Source organism: Hyperoodon ampullatus, assembly GCF_949752795.1.
Source record: "Hyperoodon ampullatus genome assembly, chromosome: 14".
NCBI lineage: Eukaryota > Metazoa > Chordata > Mammalia > Artiodactyla > Ziphiidae > Hyperoodon > Hyperoodon ampullatus.
In genome coordinates, this window is record NC_136927.1 from 51,153,340 (window position 1) to 51,174,692 (window position 21,353).

Genomic DNA, 21,353 nt, shown 5'->3' on the forward strand with positions numbered 1-21,353 from the left:
AAGGAAGTGGGGATGTCCTAGTGCACAACTGGTTCTGTAGTGTCTTAGGAACAAGTTCATCTGTATTCAGAGCTTCTATGCAACTGCCTGCCTTCTTTTCTTGGAATTTAGTCTTCCCTCTCTGCTTCCTTCAGACACGCCCCCCTGCTCCAAAACCCTTCTAACCCTTGAACATAGAATTCCAACCTCCCTCCCATGAAACCCTCCTAGATTAATGACAGTGATGCCGCTTCCCTTGTTCTGGTCCAAATAACCAGATCTACTCCTTGTCAGTGACCTGTTCCAGAGTACCCCTTGTCCTAGACTTCTGCAATAAAACCTTGCTAATATCCATTTGAGTCTTGATTTTTCTCGGTTTTCCATCATCCATGCACTCTGAATGTGTACACCCTTCACGATGGCCACCTCACAGTGTGACCCAGGGACCACCCACATCAGATTCATCTGGGATATGGTTTAACAATGCAGACCCTGAGGAAGCAGCATCCACACACATCATTTTAAATAAGAAGCACATAAACGGTTAAGAACTTCCACAAGACCAGTAGTTTCTAAAATACATTCCGTGAAACTATCCCAAGGATTTGTGGCTAGGGAAGTTATGGCCTTCCATTTATTTGAGCAGCCCTGTTTTATATTTTACATTTCTCCACAAAAACCCATTTGTACAAAGAGACTGCGTTGATGAACTCTTTGGAAACTGCTGCCTTTGCGCCTGTGGGTCTAGGCCAGGTCTGTTCTCATCTGTGTGGTCTGGAGAGTACATGACACATATGGATGGAGACGTGGTAAAGCTGGAGGTGGAGGGTGAGGACCATCCTGAGTCACTGCTCTGGCAGGCCAGATGCTTCCCTGAGCACAGCAAGGCTTGGCCCTGCTCTTCTATTCCCAAGACAGTTGGGAGCTCCAGGGCCTTCTGGATCAGGAGCAGAAAGCCAAGGGCACCGGGGGGAGCTGCTTCCCTCCAGGGACAGCCTCAGGCTGTGAACCTCCTTCCGGCCAGAAGTTTCCAGAGATCAAGCCCCGTATACTCACAGGAGTGGAGTTTGAAGAGAAGTTTGACAGTGTAATCATAGAGGTGGCTGCAGTCCAAGATGACCTGGATCAGTGGGGCTAGGCGGCACTGCCCGGCTGTCGTCACTGACACGGAACGGGACATGTCCAGGGAGTTGAACACTAGGGGACAGAAAGGGGAGAGGCAGCAGAGCTAGCAAATTAGAGGCGACCTTCTCAGACGGGAGAAGGCAGGAGTCTAACACACGAGGACCTATTCTGTGCAATCATGATCTCATGTAATGCGTTTAACCCTTTCAACACTCCTATGGGGTAGCTAAGAGTATCCCCATCATACAGGGGAGTAAGTAACTTGAAGGTGGTCACAGGGGAGTAAGTAACTTGAAGGTGGTCACAAAGCCAAGAAGCGGTTTTGCTGAGAGATGGTGAGTCAAAAGCCAGAGCCCCTGTGGCCAGCGACGGCTAGACCAGGAGCCTGTGGCCCTGGCAGCCAAGATGCTCTGTGTGTCACAAACAGGTGAAATGAACTTGCTCTACTCTGTGCACAGCCCGGCGGGAGCCGAGGAAAGGGATTTACTGGGGGAGCATCCCGAATGCCTCCTTCCGGTCTGAGGAGCTTCATGCTTCCTCCCCCACCTCCCTCCCATATGGGCAGGAAGACCACATCCCCTTTTTTTGTTTGCCGTACGCGGGCCTCTCACTGTTGTGGCCTCTCCTGTTGCAGAGCACAGGCTCTGGACGCGCAGGCTTAGCGGCCATGGCTCACAGGCCTAGCCGCTCCGCGGCATGTGGGATCTTCCCGAACCAGGGCACAAACCCGTGTCCCTTGCATTGGCAGGCGGACTGTCAACCACTGCGCCACCAGGGAAGCCCAACACGTCCCCTTTTAAGGTTTCTGATTTAATGGGGAGGTGGGCTCTTGTTCAAGGGAAGCCCTCCGTTTTATGGGGAATCAGTATTTCAGGATCGAAAGGGGCTTTGGACAGCCAATCCAGCCCTCTGTCTCAGGCATGAACTTGGCCTCACGGTGGTCTTGACCCTGAGAAGCACCCAATCTGGTAGTGCAATAGAAAACATGTGGGGAAACTATCAAACATTGATCAGAACACGAAGGAGGAAATAATTCAGCCTTGGCTTCCTGCTGGCTTGTCACAGGGTTCTTGGAACACCACAAGGGGGGAAATGCAGGAACCCTGGTGGACAACTGGAGGAGAGGCTGCGAGGACCCAGGGCAAGGAGCCAGGAAGAGGACGAGCCATCAGGATCAAGGCTGACGGAGGTCCTTGGGGGAGCCGGTCAACGGAAGTACTGCTCTCCACTCTCCCGGGCTCCAGAGAGCAAGCTGCTCCCACAGACCCCTCCACGTTAACCCCCTGCCCCTTGCCCCTCGCTCCTAAACCAAGCAACTAGATGCCTGGCCGTGGACCCTGAGTGCACACCACTGGCCAGGGCTGATTTCCTCCCTGCAGAGGCTGCCCACCGCCTCCGGAGACCCTGCACGTGGCCGGCACCGAAAGACTTTCCCTGCAGTCCCTCAGCGAGTGGGACTGCCCCGGAGGAAAGCCCAGAGCCACTGTGCTCGGCCTTCCCTGGCTGTACTAGTCCCTGTTAACAGGTTTAGTCTGGCAAGTGAAAGAAAGAAAAAAAAAAAAAGCCCAAACGGTTCTAATTAAAAGGCAGCTTTTCTTGACACAAATTAAAAGCAGCTGTCACTGCGAGGTGGCCATCCCCAAATCTCCTGGCTTCCTTAGGCTCCATGCTGGCAAGGAATCCCAGGCTGCTCCATCTCCCGGCCTGCCTGCCGCTTTCCAGGAATGCCCCTTGGCATCTAGTAACATCTAGAGCTGTGTGACCGTGGGCAAGTTACTCAACCTCTCTGTGCCTCCAGATGCTTTTCTGTAAGATGCAGATGGTTCTGATAGCACATACCTCTTAAGGGTCTTGTAAGGAGGTCTCGTAAGGATTAAATGAGAATGTCCTATAAAGTTCATGGTAACAGTGCAGTGGTCCTTCCCATTTGCATTAAGACTGATTAAAATCACCTGGGGAAATTTGAAAACTACTAATGTCTGCCTGCAACTCCTCCATGCCCCCTTCTTTTTTAATTGGTCTGGGGTAGGGTTGGGGCATTAGTGGGTTTCAAAAGCCCCCCAGGTGATTCTAATATGCAGCCAGGGTTGAAAACTATTTTCTAGCTCAGTGCTTCTCAAACTGTAGCATGCATCAGAATCCCCCCATAGGATCACTCCAGTAGAATTCTGTGATGATGGAAGGGCTCTGTACGTGTGTCCAATATGCTAGCCATGTGTGGCTGCTGAGTGCCTGCAATGTGGTGAGTGCAACTGAGGCCCTGACTTTTGAATGTTACTTAATCATAATTAATTTAAATAGTCACACCTGGCCAGTGGCTACCCTGTTGGACTGCAGACGTGGGGAGTTTGTTAAAACAGATGGCTGGGCCCCACCTGCAGAGATTCTAATTCAGAAGGTCTGGGGTGGGACCCGAGAATGTGCATTTGTAATACGTTCTCAGGTGATGCCGATGCTGCTGGTCCAGGGACCACACTTTGAGAATCACTGCAAGTGCACCAAATAAATGTTAATTGTAATTGGCCCACGTTTCCCACAGTTGAAAATGCAGGGCCTCCTTCCAAAGGTTCTGGTCCCAATCTCACAGGGTCACAGACTAGGACTCAGAAGCTGGACAGACTTCTTCTAATACCAGCTCTCTCGATTTCTGTGGCTCACAAGAGGTGACTGAGGATGGGGAGCGGGTGGGGAAACGTGTAGAGGACGCTCTTGATTCCAAATCACTGCTCTCTGGGGGATGAGAAAACCACCGCCATTTATCCATGGAAGAGTTTGTGCGAAGACTTGGGGGAGCTCTCTCTAGAAAACTCTAGCTAATTCTCCCCAGATAATTCCAGAGCATTCAGCTGGATGTTGACAGTATTTTTTTAAAATAAATTTATTTATTTATCTATTTATTTTTGGCTGAGTTGGGTCTTTGTTGCTGCCCGTGGGGGCTACTCTTCATTGCGGTGCACGGGCTTTTCATTGCAGTGGCTTCTTTTGTTGCAGAGCACAGGCTCTAGGCACGCGGGCTTCAGTAGTTGTGGCTCGCAGGCTCTAGAGCACAGGCTCAGTAGTTGCGGCTCACTGGCTCTAGAGCGCAGGCTCAGTAGTTGTGGCGCATGGGCTTATTTGCTCTGCGGCATGTGGGATCTTCCTGGACCAGGGCTCGAACCCGTGTCCCCTGCATTGGCAGGCAGATTCTTAACCACTGCACCACCAGGGAAACCCGTTGACAACATTTTATGAACTCTGTCCACCTGTTGTTTCTTCACTGCTGTTCACGCAGAAGGCAAGCATTCTAAACTTGGTTGTTGAGCACTTGCTACATGCTAGGCATGGGGCTAGAACAGAGGTGAGCAGGCATGGTTCCTGATTTTTGAGGAGGAGCTCAGTGTCTATTGCTAATAACCCAAGTGATCAGTGCATATGGAAACAGAGCCAGGTATCATGGGATGCGGGGGCAGAAAGGGTGACTGCACAGGCCACCTGGGCAGAAATACACCCTGAGGGCCAGCCCAGCTGAGCAGCACGCAGGCCTGGGCCAAAGGACCAGCCAGTGCTGGGGCCACAGTCTAGCGTCTGTCAGAGGTCGCAACTGTCTTTGGACTCTTGGAGGCCTGGGCTTAGCGGGGAGGCCAGCAGGGTGGGGATTGCAGTCTTTCCGCTCACATGAAAATGCCCTTGGGCTTCAGCCCTCCCTGCACCAGGGCCAAGAGAACAGACACAGTGTGGGCAGCTCCATCTCCCTGGCCCTGAGCTGCACAACTTGTATGGAGATGGGGGCTAGGCCAGCTGGTCCAAGCAGGGAACCAGGCTGGGGGTTAGGTGATGCCCAGGAAAGCCTGGGCCAGACGGTAGGGACAGACTCACCAGTTTGGAAGAGGTTAAGTTCACACTCCAGGTAGTCGAACATTTCCACTGTCAGCTGGAAACTGGACCCAAGAGGAAAGAGAGCTTATACTCCACAGCCTGAGGCCAGCGCTCCACCTGTCCCTGCCCCCAAGCCCTGTACTGCCGCCAATGTACACGTGTGCGCGCGCGCACACACACACACACACACACACACACCAGCTTCAATTCTTAGCCCCGACCTAAGTGGGTATTAAGGCCATTGGAAGTTCAAGCAGGGCGAATTCAACAGTGACAGCAGCAAAGAAAGAGGGCAGAGGGGCACAGAGAAGGGAGGCCTGGAGTGGGAGACGCCCTGGAAGGGTTCTTGAGGAGGCGCCAGGAGTAAGTGGCTCCAAGGTCAAGTCACTCAGGGGCTTTAGTCCCCACCCCAGCCACTGCCCTTGCCCTCAGGCCCTCTGTGACCCTAACCAGAAGTGACAGCATCTACCCAAGCTTTCTTTCTCATAGAGTCCAGAATGTGAGGACAGCCACTTACAAGTTGTTAACATCACTCTCTCCGGCCTCGTCCAGCTGCCGGTCACTCATCTGAAGGTTGCCTGGGAACCTAGGATTCTGGAAGGGAGGCAGAGGAAGTCAGAACAGGGCACCTCAAGAGCTCTCTACACAAACCAACTAAGCCGACATCAAGCAAGCCAGCCCCGCTGAGCTCAGGCTGCAGCAGGTGGCTTCTGCTTGGTGCAGGTGCCTGCATGCTCCCTGAGGAGGTGTGGCAGCGCTCACAGCCTCACACACGCACACACAGGTCCTGTGATTGGTTCACGGCAAAGAACACCCACCGCCCATCATCATAGGGGAAGGCTTCATCCCAACACTGGGACCCAGGGGAGGACCCCTCGCTCACAGCCTGTGCCACGGACATCTTCTCTGTGGTGCAATGACACCGAGCGTGTGAGAGTGGTCGGTCTTCAACTTGACACCCACACCATGCAAGCAGTGCAGCCTTTGCTTATTTCCAATATGTTCTGAGTACTATCCAGGCTTCCCGCTGCCCTCTGGCCATTTCCTGAAGTGGCTATTGTGAGCTCAGGGCAGGCAAACCCATTCTCATATTAACTTTAGCAAAACATAATCAGTCAAATAAACTTGAAGGCTGGAAAATATTACATCAAGCACCTGCACGCTCAGGGGAAATTATGTGGGACCATCAGCTGTTAGAGTATCTGTATCCCACTCTCTTCCTCGGTGTGGTCTGTCTGGAGCGGGTGGAACACAGGGCAGCGGGGCAGGTGGAGGGGAGCACAGAGAGATGGGTGGCCAGTCCACCAAGGGGGCTCTAAATGCCAGTGTGAGTTCTTCAGGCTCTGAAGACAGAAATCCTCCACTCCGGCACCTCCCTCTCTGGCTGTAACACCCGGCGCTCTGCCCTTGCAGCCCCTTCCTGCCCTCAGGCCCACCACCCCTGCTCATCTGCCTCAGAGACTCAGGCCGGTGCCTTTATCCTTCTGGTCGCATTTACTTCCTCACTCAGTCTGGACATTATGATGACCTGGTCCCCTTCTCCATTTCCACCACCAGCTCCCTAATTCTGGCCATTTTCCCTCCCACCTGGCATGCCATTCTTCCTTACCTCCTATGTGCCTCATACCCACCCTTCAAGGACCACCTCAAGACCCAATTCCTTCATTCTGCCCTTTAGGATGCCATATCCCTCCATCATTTCAAAACATCCCTGGCACTTTTCTGCAGGCACACATACCTGCCCGGCACCATTACACAGCTACTGCAAGTGTATAAACTTCTCTCTTCCACAGATCTGTAAACGCCTTAAGAGTAGACCCTTTTTTCTTATTCTTATATGCCACTTGGCACAGTTTTACATGCATTAAGTGTGTAAGAAATACCAGCTAGGGCTTCCCTGGTGGCGCAGGGGTTAAAAATCCACCTGCCAATGCAGGGGACATGGGTTCAAGCCCTGGTCCGGGAAGATACCATGTGTCACAGAGCAACTAAGCCTGCGCGCCATAACTACTGGGCCTGCGCTCTAGAGCCCACACGCCACAACTACTGAAGCCCACGCGCCTAGAGCCTGTGCTCCGCAACAAGAGAAGCCACCGCAATGAGCACCGCAACAAAGAGTAGCCCCCGCTCGCCACAATTAGAGAAAGCCCGCGTGCAGCAAAGAAGACCCAATGCGGCCAAAAATAAATAATAATAAATAAAATAAATATTAAAAAATCTTATATATAAAAAAAAGAAATATCAGCTAAAGTCATATCTTGATTAGAAGGTCCTGTGTGGAAACTTACTATATAAATGAAAGGCGTTGTTTCTATTAACAGTCTAGTCAGTGCTTCTGAAGTATTTTTATAAGGCCACCTGGTGAATCGGGTTCCTCTTTCTATTTGCAAAATGGGGAACAAAAGGTGCAGAAGACCTAGGCCAAAATCCCAGGCCCCTTGTCACATCCCAGGTGCCTGACTGCAGTCACTCTATAAAATGTTTCCTCTTACATAGCTGGGATATGGTGTGAACACTCCCTGAGAAACCAGGCTATCTCATTACCTGGAAAACCTGACAATTAAGCCCAGCCAGGTGTGAGGGGACAGGGCGAGGAGGTGGGAGAAGCGGGGGCGGGGGGAGTGCATGGCTGACAGTGGCAGCAGAATTGTCACAAAGACTCACTTTGGTGTGGTACTCCATCTTCGTTCTCAGCAGTTTGAGGTAGATGCTGCAAAGCTGCCCATACCCCTCACTCAGGTGGCCCTTTCAGGATGAGGAAAGAAATCAGGGTGTCAACATGAAGAACATTGGGTTGAAAGATCTACAGCCAGGATTTCTTTTTGAAAGAATATATATTTTTTGTGAGTATGAAAATAACATACATCCGCTGTTGAAAATTTGGAAAACGTAAAAAAGTACATGTGCAAACAAATCACCCTTAACCTAACCATCAGACATAATCATATATACACTATTGATACTATGTATAAAATAGATAACTAATGAGAACCTACTATATAGCACAGGGAACTCCACTCAATGTTCTGTGGTGACCTAAGTGGGAAGGAAATCCAAAAAAGAGGGGATGTATGTATACATATTGCTGATTCACTTTACTGTACAGTAGAAACTAACACAATACTGTAAAGCAACTATACTCCAACAAAAATTAAAAAAAAAGAACTACAATGAAATACCATCTCACATCTATTAGGAAAGCTAATATCAAAAAAAAAAAAAGTGCTGGGGAGGATGTGGAGTAATTGGTACCCTTGGACACTGTTAGTGGGGATGTAAAATGGTACAGCAACTGTGGAAAACAGTATGGCAGCTCCTCAAAAAATTACAAATAGAATTACCATATGATCCTGAAATTCCACCTCTCAGTATATACTCAAATGAATTGAAAGAAGGATCTTGAAAATATTTGCACACCCATGTTCATAGAAGCATTATTTACAATAGCTAAAACATGGAGGCAACCAAAGTGTCCATCGACAGATGAATGAATAAACAGAATGTGATATACCCATACAACAGAATATTATTCAGTCTTAAAAGGAAATTCTGACATGTACTACAACATGAATGAATCTTGAGTACATTATGTTAAGTGAAATAATCCAGTCACAAAAGGACAAATCGTGTATGATTCAATTTATATGAGGTACTTAGATTAGTAAAAAATCTTGAGACAGAAAGTAAAATGGTGGTTTCTAGGAGCTGGAGGTGGGGAGGGGGATGGGGAGTTATTGTTTAACGGATATAGATTTCCAGTTTTACAAGATGAAAAGTTTCAGACATGGATGGTGCGATGATTATACAACAATATGAACGTACTTAATACCACTCAACTGTACACTTAAGAAATGGTTAAGGTAGTACATTTCATGTTATGTGTATTTTACCACAATAAAAATTTGGAAAAATTTTAATAAAATGTTGATATACATTGTAAAACAAAATTGAAAGAACATTTGGAAAATGTAAAAAAGTATATATGCAAACAAATCACCCTTAACCTAACCACCAGATATAATCATGGCTAACATTTTGGGGCTCACAATGTTATTTTTTCAATTTAAACAGACTTAATTTTTTAGGGGAGTTTTAGGGTCACAGCAAAATGGAACAGAAAGTACAGAGATTCCCCATGTCCCCCCTGTCCCCACACATACACAGCCTCTTCCACTGTTAACATCCCTCACCAGAGTGGGACATTTGTTATAATTGATGAACCTGACACATCATTATCACCCAAAGTAAAGTTTACATTAGGGTTCACTCTTGGTGCTGTACATCCTATGGGTTTTGACAAATGTATAATGACATGGATTTACCATTATAGTGTCATACAGAGTAGTTTCACTGCCCTAGAAATCCTCTGTGCTCCACCTTTATTTTAAAAGATAAAATGGGATCAATATGGTTTTTTTCAATTAATATACTGCAATTTTCCCCATCTTCTTAAATTTTCTTTTGTATCATTATTTTTCATGACTACCCAGTACATTATAAGTCTGTACTGTAATTTATCAGACCAGCTCCCTACTGTTGTATGTTTTAGTTGTAGACAAGTTTTTCTATGGTAACTATGTTTCGATGAACATTCTTACAGTATCATCTTGTGTACAAACATCCTTTGGGTAAATTCTGGACGATGCTTCTCATTTAAGAACCTTAAGTCTCCCATCCTTAGTAATCACAGTCTGACCATGGGCTATCTCCTTCCTTTTGTCTCTCTATCTAAACACAGGAGAGGAAACACCTCCTCCAGATGGATTTCAACAGACTAAGAGCATCTATGGTATTATACCTGGGATGGGGGTTTGAAATGGGACTAAACCCAGCTGGTAAAGAAGAAGCCTTCCCATGGAGTGTGCCCATGCAGTCACGTCCTAGGTGCCTGGGCAGAAGCTAGGCTTAGCAGAGTGATGCTGGCAACTCCCCATTATATACAAAAGAAAAGGGAAATGGGGCACAAAGAACCTTAAACTGAATAACTGTGGCTCCCACGTGAGTCTTGACTTCTACATTTTCTTCTAAGTGCATCTACATCCTCTAGAGTAGACAAATCCTTTGAAAGATGCCTCAAGGGGCACCAAAGAGAGCTGAGTAATCAAAGGACTTTAAAAACATCAATGCCAGAGATGACAGTATTTCATAATGTATTAATTTTCTATGAAAATTCATATTTTATGATATACTTGTTCATTATAGAAAAATCAGAAAGTAGTGAGAAGTAGAAAAAGCAAAAATACACTCATCATCAAAGACAACTATACTTCATGTGAAAATGTATGAGGATCAAAAAGGTGGGGACTTCGCTGGTGGTGCAGTGGTTAAGAATTCGCCTCCTAATGCAGGGTACGTGGGTTAGATCCCTGGTCAGGGAACTAGATCCCACATGCATGCTACAACTAAGAGTTCCCATGCCACAACTAAGGAGCCCGCTGGCTGCAACTAAGGAGCCCACCAGCCACAACTAAGACCTGGAACAACCAAAAATAAATAAATAAAATGAATAAAAATTTAAAAAATGAATTATATTTTTAAAAAAGTAAAAGGTGAATGAATCAAAGACTTAAATGTAAAATGCAAAACTATAAAACTCCTAGAAGATCACAAAGGAGAAAACCTGGATGACCTTGAGTATGGTGATAACTCTAGATACAACACCAAAGGCACAACCCATGAAAGAAATAATTGATAAGCTGGGCTTCATTAAAATTAAAAACTTCTACTCTGGGACTTCCCTGGTGGCGCAGTGGTTAAGAACCAGCCTGCCAATGAAGGGGACATGGGTTCGAGCCCTGGTCCGGGAAGATCCCACATGCTGCAGAGCAACTAAGCTTATGAGCCACAACTACTGAGCCCACACACTGCAACTACTGAAGCCTGCGGGCTCTAGCGCCCGTGCTCCGCAACAAGAGAAGCCACGACAGTGAGTAGCTCGTGCAACACAAAGAAGAGTAGCCCCCACTCGCCGCAACTGGAGAAAGCCCGCGTGCAGCAATGAAGACCCAACATAACAAAAACAAACAAACAAACAAACAAAAACGTCTACTCTGCAAAAGACATTGTCAAGAAAATGAGAAGATAAGCCACAGACTGGGAGAAAATATTTGCAAAAGACATATCTGATAAAGGACAGTTATCTAAAACATATAAATATACTCCTAAAACTCAACAATAAGAAAACAAACAATCCAGCTAAAAAATGGGCCTAAGACCTTAACAGAAACCTTATGAGAGAAGATGTTTAGATGGTCAATAAGCATATGAAAAGATGCTCCACATCCTATGTCAACAGGGAAATGCAAATTAAAACAATGAAATACCACTACATACCTATTAGAATGGCCGAAATCCAGAACACTGACAACACCAAATACTGATGAGGATGCAGAGCAACAGGAACTCTCATTCACTGCTGGTGGGAATGCAGAGTGATACAGCCACTTTGGAAAATAGCTTGGTAGTTTCTTACAAAACTAAACATACTATTACCATATGATTCAACTATGGAGCTCCTTGGTTTTCACCCAAAGGAGTTGAAAACTTAAGTCCACACAAAAACCTGCACATGGATGTTTGTAGCAGCTTTACTCATAATTACCAAAACTTGGAAGCAACCAGGATGACCTTCAGTAGGTGAATGGATACATAAACTGTGATGCATCCAAACAGTGGAATATTACTGAGCAGTAAAAAGAAATGAGCTATCAAGCCACGAAGAGACGTGGAGGAAACTTAATTGAATATTACTAAGTGAAAGAAGCTAGTCTGAAAAGACTACAAACTATATGATTCCAACTATATGACATCTGGAAAAGGTAAAACTATGGAGACTGTAAAAAGATCAGTGGTTGCCAAGAGTTGGGGGGGTGGGGGTGGGGAGTGAGTATGGGTGGGGTGGGATGAACAGGTAGAGCACAGAGGATTTTTAAGTTGGTGAAAATATTCTGTCTGATGTATACATTTGTCCAAACCCACAGAATGTATACCACCACAAGTGAACTGTAACGTAAACTATGGACTTTGGTGATTGTGATGGATGTGTCAGTAGGTTCATCCATTAGGGGAGGCTACGCATGTTTGGGGGCAGGGCAGGTATATGGAAACTCTGTACTTTCCACTCAATTTTTCAGTGAACCTAAAACTGCTCTTAAAAAAAAATAAGGTCTTAATTTTTTTTAAAAAAAGTAAAAGAAGTTTCTAACTTCAGAAACTCTTAGTCAAATGGAAGAGACAGACTACATAGGAAAAAAGACCTAAAAGAATTCTATTTTGGATAACAAGGCAGGCAGGCTAGGTACCTGGGTTGACCTTCCCACTGAAAACTACTAACAATATTGAGTGAAGGGGCTTCCCTGGTGGCGTGGTGGTTGGGGGGTCCGCCTGCCGATGCAGAGGACGCGGGTTCGTGCCCTGGTCTGGGAGGATCCCACGTGCCGCGGAGCGGCTGGGCCTGTGAGCCGTGGCCGCTGGGCCTGCGCGCCTGGAGCCTGTGCTCCGCAGCGGGAGAGGCCACAGCAGTGAGGGGCCCGCGTACCGCAAAAAAAAAAAAAAAAAATTGAGTGAAATATTAAAAATGCTTTGAAGGCGTTAATGAACTTGCAAGAGAGTAAGGAATACTCAGGCCAGGAACTGAGTAATCCAGATATTCAGAGAGCAAATGACTTGATGGGGTCAGGGAATGGTGGGGAGGGGGCATTTTGCCACACCAAGTGAACCTGAGTTTTGGTTTTCTGGGCCTTAAGGCCCAGGTGGTGAACAGGAGGCAGGGCTCTCACCTGCCCAACTTGAGGAGTCTAGTGGAAGAGCCAAAAGACTTTCTCCTTGGTGCAGGGGAATTAGGGGTAAATTGGAAATAACACACATGTACTCCTGCACTGAAGGAGTCCTCCCTGAGGACTGCAAAGAAAATCTACTGCCTTAAACCACTGTTGTGATCAGAGGGCGGAAAATACTACTGCTGAGAATTGGACCTGTGAGCCAGTCCTCAAGGGGATCTGCTCAGAATTCACAAAACTTTTAAGCTGAGAATTTAATTTAGAGTGATCTTAATGGATGCAAGTGCCAGTTCCCTCTGGAGGAAGCTGCCTTTGTTAGAATTCAAAGAATTTCCATCAAAAAAATCTCCAGGAAAATGAGCAGCTCACAGTAGAAAAGTAACTAAATACAAAAAGAAACTACATAGCAGGAGCAAAATTCATCAAAACAACAGATGGCAGAAACAGACCTCTAAGGGCTTTAGATACTAGAATTATAAAAAGTGATATATAAAACCACTATATTTAACAAGCCTAAAAAAATTAGAGACTGTTTCAAAATATATGCAGGGCACAATAAATTATAAAGAATGCCAAGCAGATTAGAAAAAACCAAACCAAACCAAACCTAAAATTCCAAAAAATGAGGATGATACTAAAATTGAAAACCTTATGGAGAGGTTTAGCAACAGATTAGACCCAGCTGAAGAGGGAATAAGTGAACTGAAAGGTAGATTTACTGAAATTATCCAGAATGCAGTATAGAGACAAACAAACAGGTAGAAAAAAATCAAATAGTGGTTTAAAGACATGGGGAATAGAGTGAGAAAGTCTAAAATACTGCTAACCAAAGTCTCAGAGGAAAACAAAGAATGAAGCAAATCAATATTTAGAGACAATGAGAATTTTTCATAACTGATAAAATATAATAATCTACAGATTTAAAAAGTCCAAAGAATCTAGAATAAATTCACACCTAGATAAATACTAAGAACTTAAAAACAGAGAAACAAACACAGATTAGCTTCAAGGAAGCAATGGTAAGTCTGACAGCAGACTTCATAAAAATGATGGAAGCCAGAAGTCGGTGGAAGGACATCTTGACTAAAATCTTCCATGTGCTGAAAGAAAAGAACTATTATCCCAGAATTCTAAAGTCAGAGAAAATATCTTCCATGAATGAGGGTGAAATAAAGACATTCTCCATCAGGTAAAAGTGGTTGTTTGCCACCAGCAGACTCTCACTAAAGGAAGTTCTAAAGGAAATAACTCAGGCAGAAAGAAAGAGATCCCAAATGGATGGCCTGAGATGTAAGAGGAAATGAAGAGTGCAGAATAAGACAATTAAAATAAAATATCTTCTAGGGTCTAAAAGTAACAAAAATTAAAATGCATGACAACAACATACAAGGGAGTGAATGGGGTTAAAATATTCTAAGGTCTTTGTGCTATACTGGAAACAGATATGATATCTAGACATTGATATGAATTTTAGACATTGATAACCTAAGCATGCACTTTGTAATTATTAGATAACATTATCAAAAAATTTAAAAAAAACAAAACCTCTGCTTTTATTTTTTTATCTTCCCACTAGTAATGAGGGGGAAATTGAATGAGAAAGAAAATACCCAATCAATCCAAAAGAAGGCAAACAATGAGAGAAACAGAAACAGAACAGATGGGACAAATAGCATAAAATAAGATGGGAGATATAAATCTAAACATATTATGAATTATAATAAATGTAAACAGAGTAAGTGTACAGTTGAAAGACAAAGACTGCCATCTTGAATTTTAAAAAATCCAACTAAATGCTATTGACAAATATATTTCTAAGACAAAAGAATATAGAAAAGTCAGTCAATCACTATGCTATACATCTGAAACTAATATAGTATTATAAATCAACTATACTTCAATTTTAAACAAAAACTGACCATGAGCTAGCTCACACAGCAAGTCTCAAAAAAACTTCAAAAATCAGTATCATTGATTCTCTGGCCACAGTGCAATAAATATATATGTAAAAAATATTAAAAAGAATATAGAAAAGTCAAAAGTAAAAGGATGAAAAAAGATATACCAGATAAATTCTAGCAAAAAAAAGGAAAAAGACCTAACCTTTCCATGTTACAGAAATATAACAGAAAGCTCTCTAGCATACAGTTGGGAGTTTTGGGGACAAACCTCTGCTTTGTTTAGGTTAACTAGTCTTGTGACATAGGAAAAGCCGCTTCCCTCTCTGGGCCTGTATTTCTCATCTATAATGGGTAGATTGGACAACATAATTGCTAACATTTTGTGAGTGCAGACAGACACAGGTAAGAATTTGAAGGAAAGGGCTAACATAGTAGTTCTTAACCAGTGGGGCAAAATGACACATCAGAATCACCTGGAGAGATTCTTCAAAAGGCAAATTACCTCCTGTCCATACACATACTCCTTGAATCTAGAGGGATTCCAGTATGTGTACAAAACCACTCTTTTCAATGTATTCTGATATTGCCACCTACCTCCTCCCTCTTCCTAAGGCAATGAGAATCCCTAGACAGGAAAGAAAAACCACTGGCATTAAGGATTGGGAATGCCAATTCTCAATGTACTGTGACCCCAATGGGACCAGTAGAAGGAAAGAAGTAGGAGCTGTGACAGTGTCACTGCCGAAGGATCCCAATGCCCAGAGAGCATTATGACATGAGCTTCCATCAGCAGGAGAAGCTCCCAGGCCCTAGAACTTCCCTACAGCTTCCAGGGACCCCAGGTAAGACTGTGGATATCATGGTTCCATTTGGGGGCATCTTTGACTCCCTCCCTGATGTTCATGAGAGAAATCCTAAACAAGCTGAAAGAGATGAATTTGCTCCATTCCACAGTCCTTGTTCTGTGGCCTCTGGGAAAGGAGAAGGTGGCACAGGTGGCCCCTGGGTGCATGTCCAAACTCACCCACATCCTGCTCATGTCACTCAATTCATTTTTGTATCTCAGAGAGTCCTTCAGGACCTGGAGAGAGAGGGAGAGGAAACAGAGGATGGTGAAACATGGGGCAGAGGAGAGAGGGTGATGGGAGAGAGACAAAACCGTCTATGAAATTGGTACCCAGGAGGCCAGGAGATGGGGGCAGCGGCCATCCCCTGTGCAAGAGTGGACAGTGGCTCTTGTGACTCAGGCAACTGCACTTTCCCCACATGGGTCCCTGGATCCCTGCCCATCCCCTGCAGCCCCAGGAACTCACGTTTGGGTGTCCATCCCGGAGGAGTTTGTGGAACACGTGGCAGAACTTCCAGCAGAGCACGGCGTTGCTGGAGAGGGGCAGCCGGTTGACAACAGACCAAAAGGTCTGTGCCCCCTTTTCATGGTGGGTGCCCAGTATGCACGGTGAGGGAAGGTCATGGAAAACAAAGGCAACCAACCCTGGAACGAAGCCTCTAAAGGCCACTGCGGGGGCTGTGTGTTGTTCATGGCGCCTGGCACTACCCATCAGAGGGCACCGCTTATAATGAAGGCACCACAGATCTGTACAAGTATCCTGGCAGTTTTTGGCGGATGGCAAAAAAGTGCCTCCTTCTAATAAAATCCATTTTATTAGATGATTTCCAAAGAGACAGCCATGTCTTTTGGGAGGGGTGTCTTTTCCTAATTTGCACAAGTACATTCTGGGCCAGCAGTGGCTCTGGTTGGCCTTTAGTGGGAAGATGCTTTGGTTGGAATTAGGGCTTTGCTGTGGGAAGACAGACTCTGCCCTTCCTCTAGGTTTGCTGAGTTTGTGGTGGGGCCTTTGTGGGGAGGTGGGTGGAGGGTGTGGTGTGTGCGCATAATTACAGCTAACATTTTAACAACACAATACAGCCTCTCAAAATTCTTTCTTATGCACTATTCCAAATCAAGGGTGCGCTTCAGCTCTTCAAGTGCCCTGGCCCCTGCTGGGGACCCTACCCACTGGCTACTGACACCCTTGGCTTCTCTTCCAGGTAGCGTCTGACTCCCCTCCCATTAGGCACTGTGCTCTTACCCTGAAAGCGGCAGTCTTTGTTTAAAATGTATTTTCCCTAAATTTAAAAATGACGCTTTCGGGACTTCCCTGGTGGCGCAGTGGTTAAGAATCCGCCTGCCGATGCAGCGGACACGGGCTCGAGCCCTGGGCCGGGAAGATCCCACGTGCCGTGGAGCAACTAAGCCCGTGCGCCACAACTACTGAGCCTGTGCTCTAGAGCCCGTGAGCCACAGCTACTGAACCCATGTGCCACAACTACTGAAGCCTGCACGCCTAGAGCCCATGCTCAGCAACAAGAGAAGCCACCGCAGTGAGAAGCCTGCGCACCGCAACGAAGAGTAGCCCCCGCTCACCGCAACTAGAGAAAGCCCACACGCAGCAACGAAGACCCAACACAGCCATAAACAAACAAACAAACAAATAAATAAAATGACGTTTTCACTCCACCTCTTCTAAAAACCTTCCTGGCCTCGTTCAGGGGTGCCTTCATTTCCCAACACCTTGAATTCCCTGTACGCAGACTCCTGCCTGCCATGCTTTGCGTGTAATAAATGTCCTTCTGGCCTCGAGTGACTTTAACAGAGCTCCAGGCCTCCGTGATTAGGGAGCCCCCCCCACTTTTTTTTTTAACTTGGAAGACATTTACATTTATTTTTACTTTCCCACATCACCAATCATGGATGAGTGGCTTGTATCTCCATCAGGAAAATATAGCACTATCGAGTTACTATTAATATTATATCCAATAGAGAACTCAATCTTTGGTCACAGCGTTAAGAGCTCCTGGATTTAGTCCCATCGGCCCTTTCTGAAATGACCTAAGGGAGCCCTTTTTGAGGCAAGTAGAGGATTTCCGCATTTCTTTTGTAATGGATGCTTACACAGGCCTCACACACCCAGTAACTGGGCACCATTAACCCAAGAATGGCAATGTCATCAGAACTTTCGGCTTTTTAATCCAGGCTCAGGTAAGAAGCACCGCACCATTTAGGAAAGACTTGCCTCAGGTTAGAAACTATAGGACTCCCCTGAAAGACATGTCGTTTTGCTTCTGAGCTGGAAAGTGTGGTAAAGTTCCCTCCCTGGACTGAAATTTGCATTTTGAGAGGGGCTGCCTTGAAAACGGACTTTTGGGTCTAGAAGCTGAAATCAGCTTTTGGTCTTAGAGTGATTCCGAAATAACTTACGGTTTCACTTCAAGCACAGCCCCCTGGGACTAGAAGGAAGCCAAGAGGAGAGATGGACAGCCCCCTACCCTCATCTGAGATGATTTCTTACAGTAGGTTGTGGCTCCTTTACCGGAGAGCAATCTCCCGAAACAGAAGCCAGGGACGTGTGGAGCTGGCCGGGCACCCCGGCTTGGAAAGAGGCAAGCAGACCTTTCTGTCTTTCTTTAATTTTCTGAGCATTTTAACGCACCCAATTCGTGTCAGGCACTTGGGGATATAAAGAAAATAAGACTTCAGCCCTCAGCCCTCCAGGAGTGGATACCACAGTCGGGGGTGTCAACGTGTTCACCAGGCACCAGGGATAAATGGTTGTCTGAACAGCATTTCTAAATGAAGCCAGGTTTCCAAATGCTCATTCAGTTGGTAGTGAGGGTAGCTGATGTTCTTTAAAAGTATTGATAAAGAATAAATGTTTTGTGAGATCTTTAGGCTTTAAAACCCTACTGTATGGAGCGGATCTTTTCAACATGTATCCGCCCCTTAGAAATTGTGAGGCAGAGAGACTCCCAGAATGTCAGAGCTGGAATGTTAGGCCTTTGAAAGCTTCTTTAGCCAACACTTTCAATTGACAGACAAGGGAATTAAGGCTCACAGAGGTCTCACTGGGCCCACTCGAGGTCCCAGAGAAAGTCAGAGAGCTCCAGAGATGAGATTTCAGAATCTCCCTCTAGGTCTGTTCCATCGCCCCAGGGAGCCTCCCTGGCAAGGTGAGACCTGGCCCGGCCACTACAGGCCTGGCCCTCTCTGTGCTCACACCCATCCAGAGGAGCACACTGTCCTGTGACAACTGTCTCTCTCTTACTTCATATCTTGAACCAGACTCACTGATCAGTATGCTTAGCAGGGAAGGGTCAAGACTGGGTAACTTCCCGTGAAAATCAATTGGGCCATTAATAATGAGGGCTTTTCTTGGTTTGGTTTTCTTGACTCAGTAAAGCATCAAGGGAATAAAAAGGCAAGGTCTGGCCAGGCTCACGGTTGGGCCAGGCTTCTGGGGTTCCCGGTAGAGGTTCTATAGCCCCATCTTGCAGCAAAGCCTTAATTCCAACCAAAGCATATTCTGCTAAAGACAAGCTGCTTTCCTTCCAGTGAAGAGCAGTACATGCTGTTAGCAACATTTCCTGAGGGCCTGACCTGTTCTGGGCATCGCACTGGCAGTGCCGGGCTTCCATGGCCTTCTAACCTGGAGGGTCTCCTCCACGGAGGGGCGGGTGTGGGATGACTTCAAGATAGGTTGTTCCAACCCAACTGGCTGTGGTGCAGCCACCATGCTGAGCCCCGGCAAGAAGGAGCTTCCCCTCGCAGACAAAAGCCCAGCCTCCCCTTGTCCTGTGCTTGGCCCCAGCACACACAGAGACCAAGCCTTGGTCCACTGGCAGCCTCTTCTCCAGGCTTTGGGGATTAGCCCTCGAGCACCTGGACTTGACCTCAAGGGCAGGTCCGGAGGGATCCATTGGCCAGGCTGGTGCACTTTCCTCCAAAGCCACAGACCCATGACGGTGGTCGCCCAGGACCTCCAACAACTCGGCATGGGGGGCTTGGCGAAAATCTTCAAATCATCACTTCCCTAGTCCACCCTGACCTTCTCATCTTCTTCCCTCTGGTTTGGGGTGAACCAGTTCACACAAGTGGCTCTTATTTCCATGGTAGAGCCCTTGTGTCGGCTTAAGGCCAACCGCTGCCGCCAAGGCCTCTATTTTGCTTTCATGTTCAGAGAAGGGCATTTGAGCACGTCCCCAAGGGGGTGGTCAGTGTGGCAAGGTGCAGGGCCAGAGCACTTTGATGGTACAGGTGAAAACCCCTCTGGTGCCCCGAGGAAATCTCTCAAGGGAGAGTAAGTTCAAAGGACTCGGCAGTTCTGAAAAGCTAAGTCCCAGGAGAGAGGCAAGACTGGGCCAGATGGCCGCTTTGGTCCCTTCCACCTCAACAGGCTGTGGGCTCTGAGGCCAGCTGTTGCCAACCCACACTGTTCAGACCCTGCTGGGGCCTGGCCGGTTCTCCTTCCTGAAGCTGAGCAAGGATGGCTCACCCCGACCTCATTCCCCACCCCCGCCCCCCGCCATTTGACCCCCCTTGGGGTCCGTCCTCCGAGCAACATCCAAAAGGATATTTCTGGCGTGTTTTTCCTTTACAGCCACTTCCTGCGTATTAATGGCCTTATTGATGCTGACAGTCTGAAAAACAAGAGGGAGGGGGGAGGGGAAGGAGGATGACATGAATAAGCTTCTGACAGTTGCTGGGACCCTCCCAGACGCCCCGCCCCTTCCCCTCCCTCCGCAGACCCCTCTGCTCTACTGTCCCCTTGCAGGGCCCCCTGCGGGGGGCAGAGGTGGGCAGCACTCCCAGGCCAGCTGGCCCGGGCTGTCCTAAGGCAGCGGGCTTTGCTGCCTGGCATTGGCTGTGCCCAGCTGCTGCGCCCGCATGCCACTCATTCACTTGGCCCAACATGGCAATTAAAGCCTGCACAAAGGGATGCCTTTCATCTCCCAGGGAAACATTATTTCTCTGGGAGCAGGAGGAAGAGGCGCTGAGATCAGGGAGGGGCTGTGGCTCAAAGACCGTCCAGCCACCCCTCTCTCACAGCTAGAACCTTCCATGGAGCCTACCCTAGCTGGCCCGGGTTGACAGTGGTCACTCTCCTCTCTTGTTTCCCTGCTCTTGAGCAGTTTCCAGCTCCTAACCAAATTCCCTTTTATTTTCTTACTTCTATCATAGGGCATGCTGAATATTCACTCCTTTCTGGTCGTTTTAAAAATCGTAACTCTCTTCTGAAGTAAGCAAAGCACGTTATACATGTAAATATAACTTACACACACACATACATGGGATCGTATCATGTAGGCTGTTTTTTGAAATACAGCCTTTTTCTGTTTTGCTTTGCTTCCTTCCACAGACATCATTCTATCCCCAACCCATGTTAACAACCTGTTATGCATCCTGCACACGTGCACGCACACACACACACCCCTACATTCCAAAGGACTTATTTTTGTCACTGTTCTATAAAACTGGGACTGTCATGTACAGACTTTTTTACATCTTGCTCTTCTCACTTGAAAATATCCCATGAAACATTCTCCAAGTGAACTGGTAAAACGCTAGTTCATTCTTTAAAAAGATAACATAATATTCCATGGTGTGGGTGGATGTGATTTATAGCATCCCGTATTGGAAGGCAATTTATTTCCAGTAAACTATTTTAGTAAACATTCTTATACATATACCCTTATTAATTGAGGCTTTCGTTTCCAAGGGATAGAGTATTAGGAGTGAGATTACTGGGTCCACTTTTTTTTTTTTTAAACTTTTCATTATGGAAAAGTCCAAGCACACACAAATATGATGATTAGTCTAATAAGCCCTCATATAGTCAGTCCCCAGCACCAATTATTATGAACTTGCAGCCAAACACGC

The 21,353-nt window shown here is 46.5% G+C and overlaps 1 protein-coding gene across 1 annotated transcript in view; it reads right to left on the bottom strand.

The window, feature by feature from the left end:
* Positions 1-21,353, bottom strand: part of HIP1 (huntingtin interacting protein 1) — a gene marked incomplete at both ends in the record, with an annotated part of 155,101 nt that overhangs the window by 29,190 nt on the left and 104,558 nt on the right. The window contains 7 exon segments of the mRNA XM_079718551.1: positions 1,036-1,176; positions 4,960-5,021; positions 5,477-5,553; positions 7,624-7,704; positions 15,663-15,719; positions 15,952-16,094; positions 20,050-20,113. Of these exon segments, the coding sequence (XP_079574677.1) occupies positions 1,036-1,176; positions 4,960-5,021; positions 5,477-5,553; positions 7,624-7,704; positions 15,663-15,719; positions 15,952-16,094; positions 20,050-20,113 (625 nt within the window).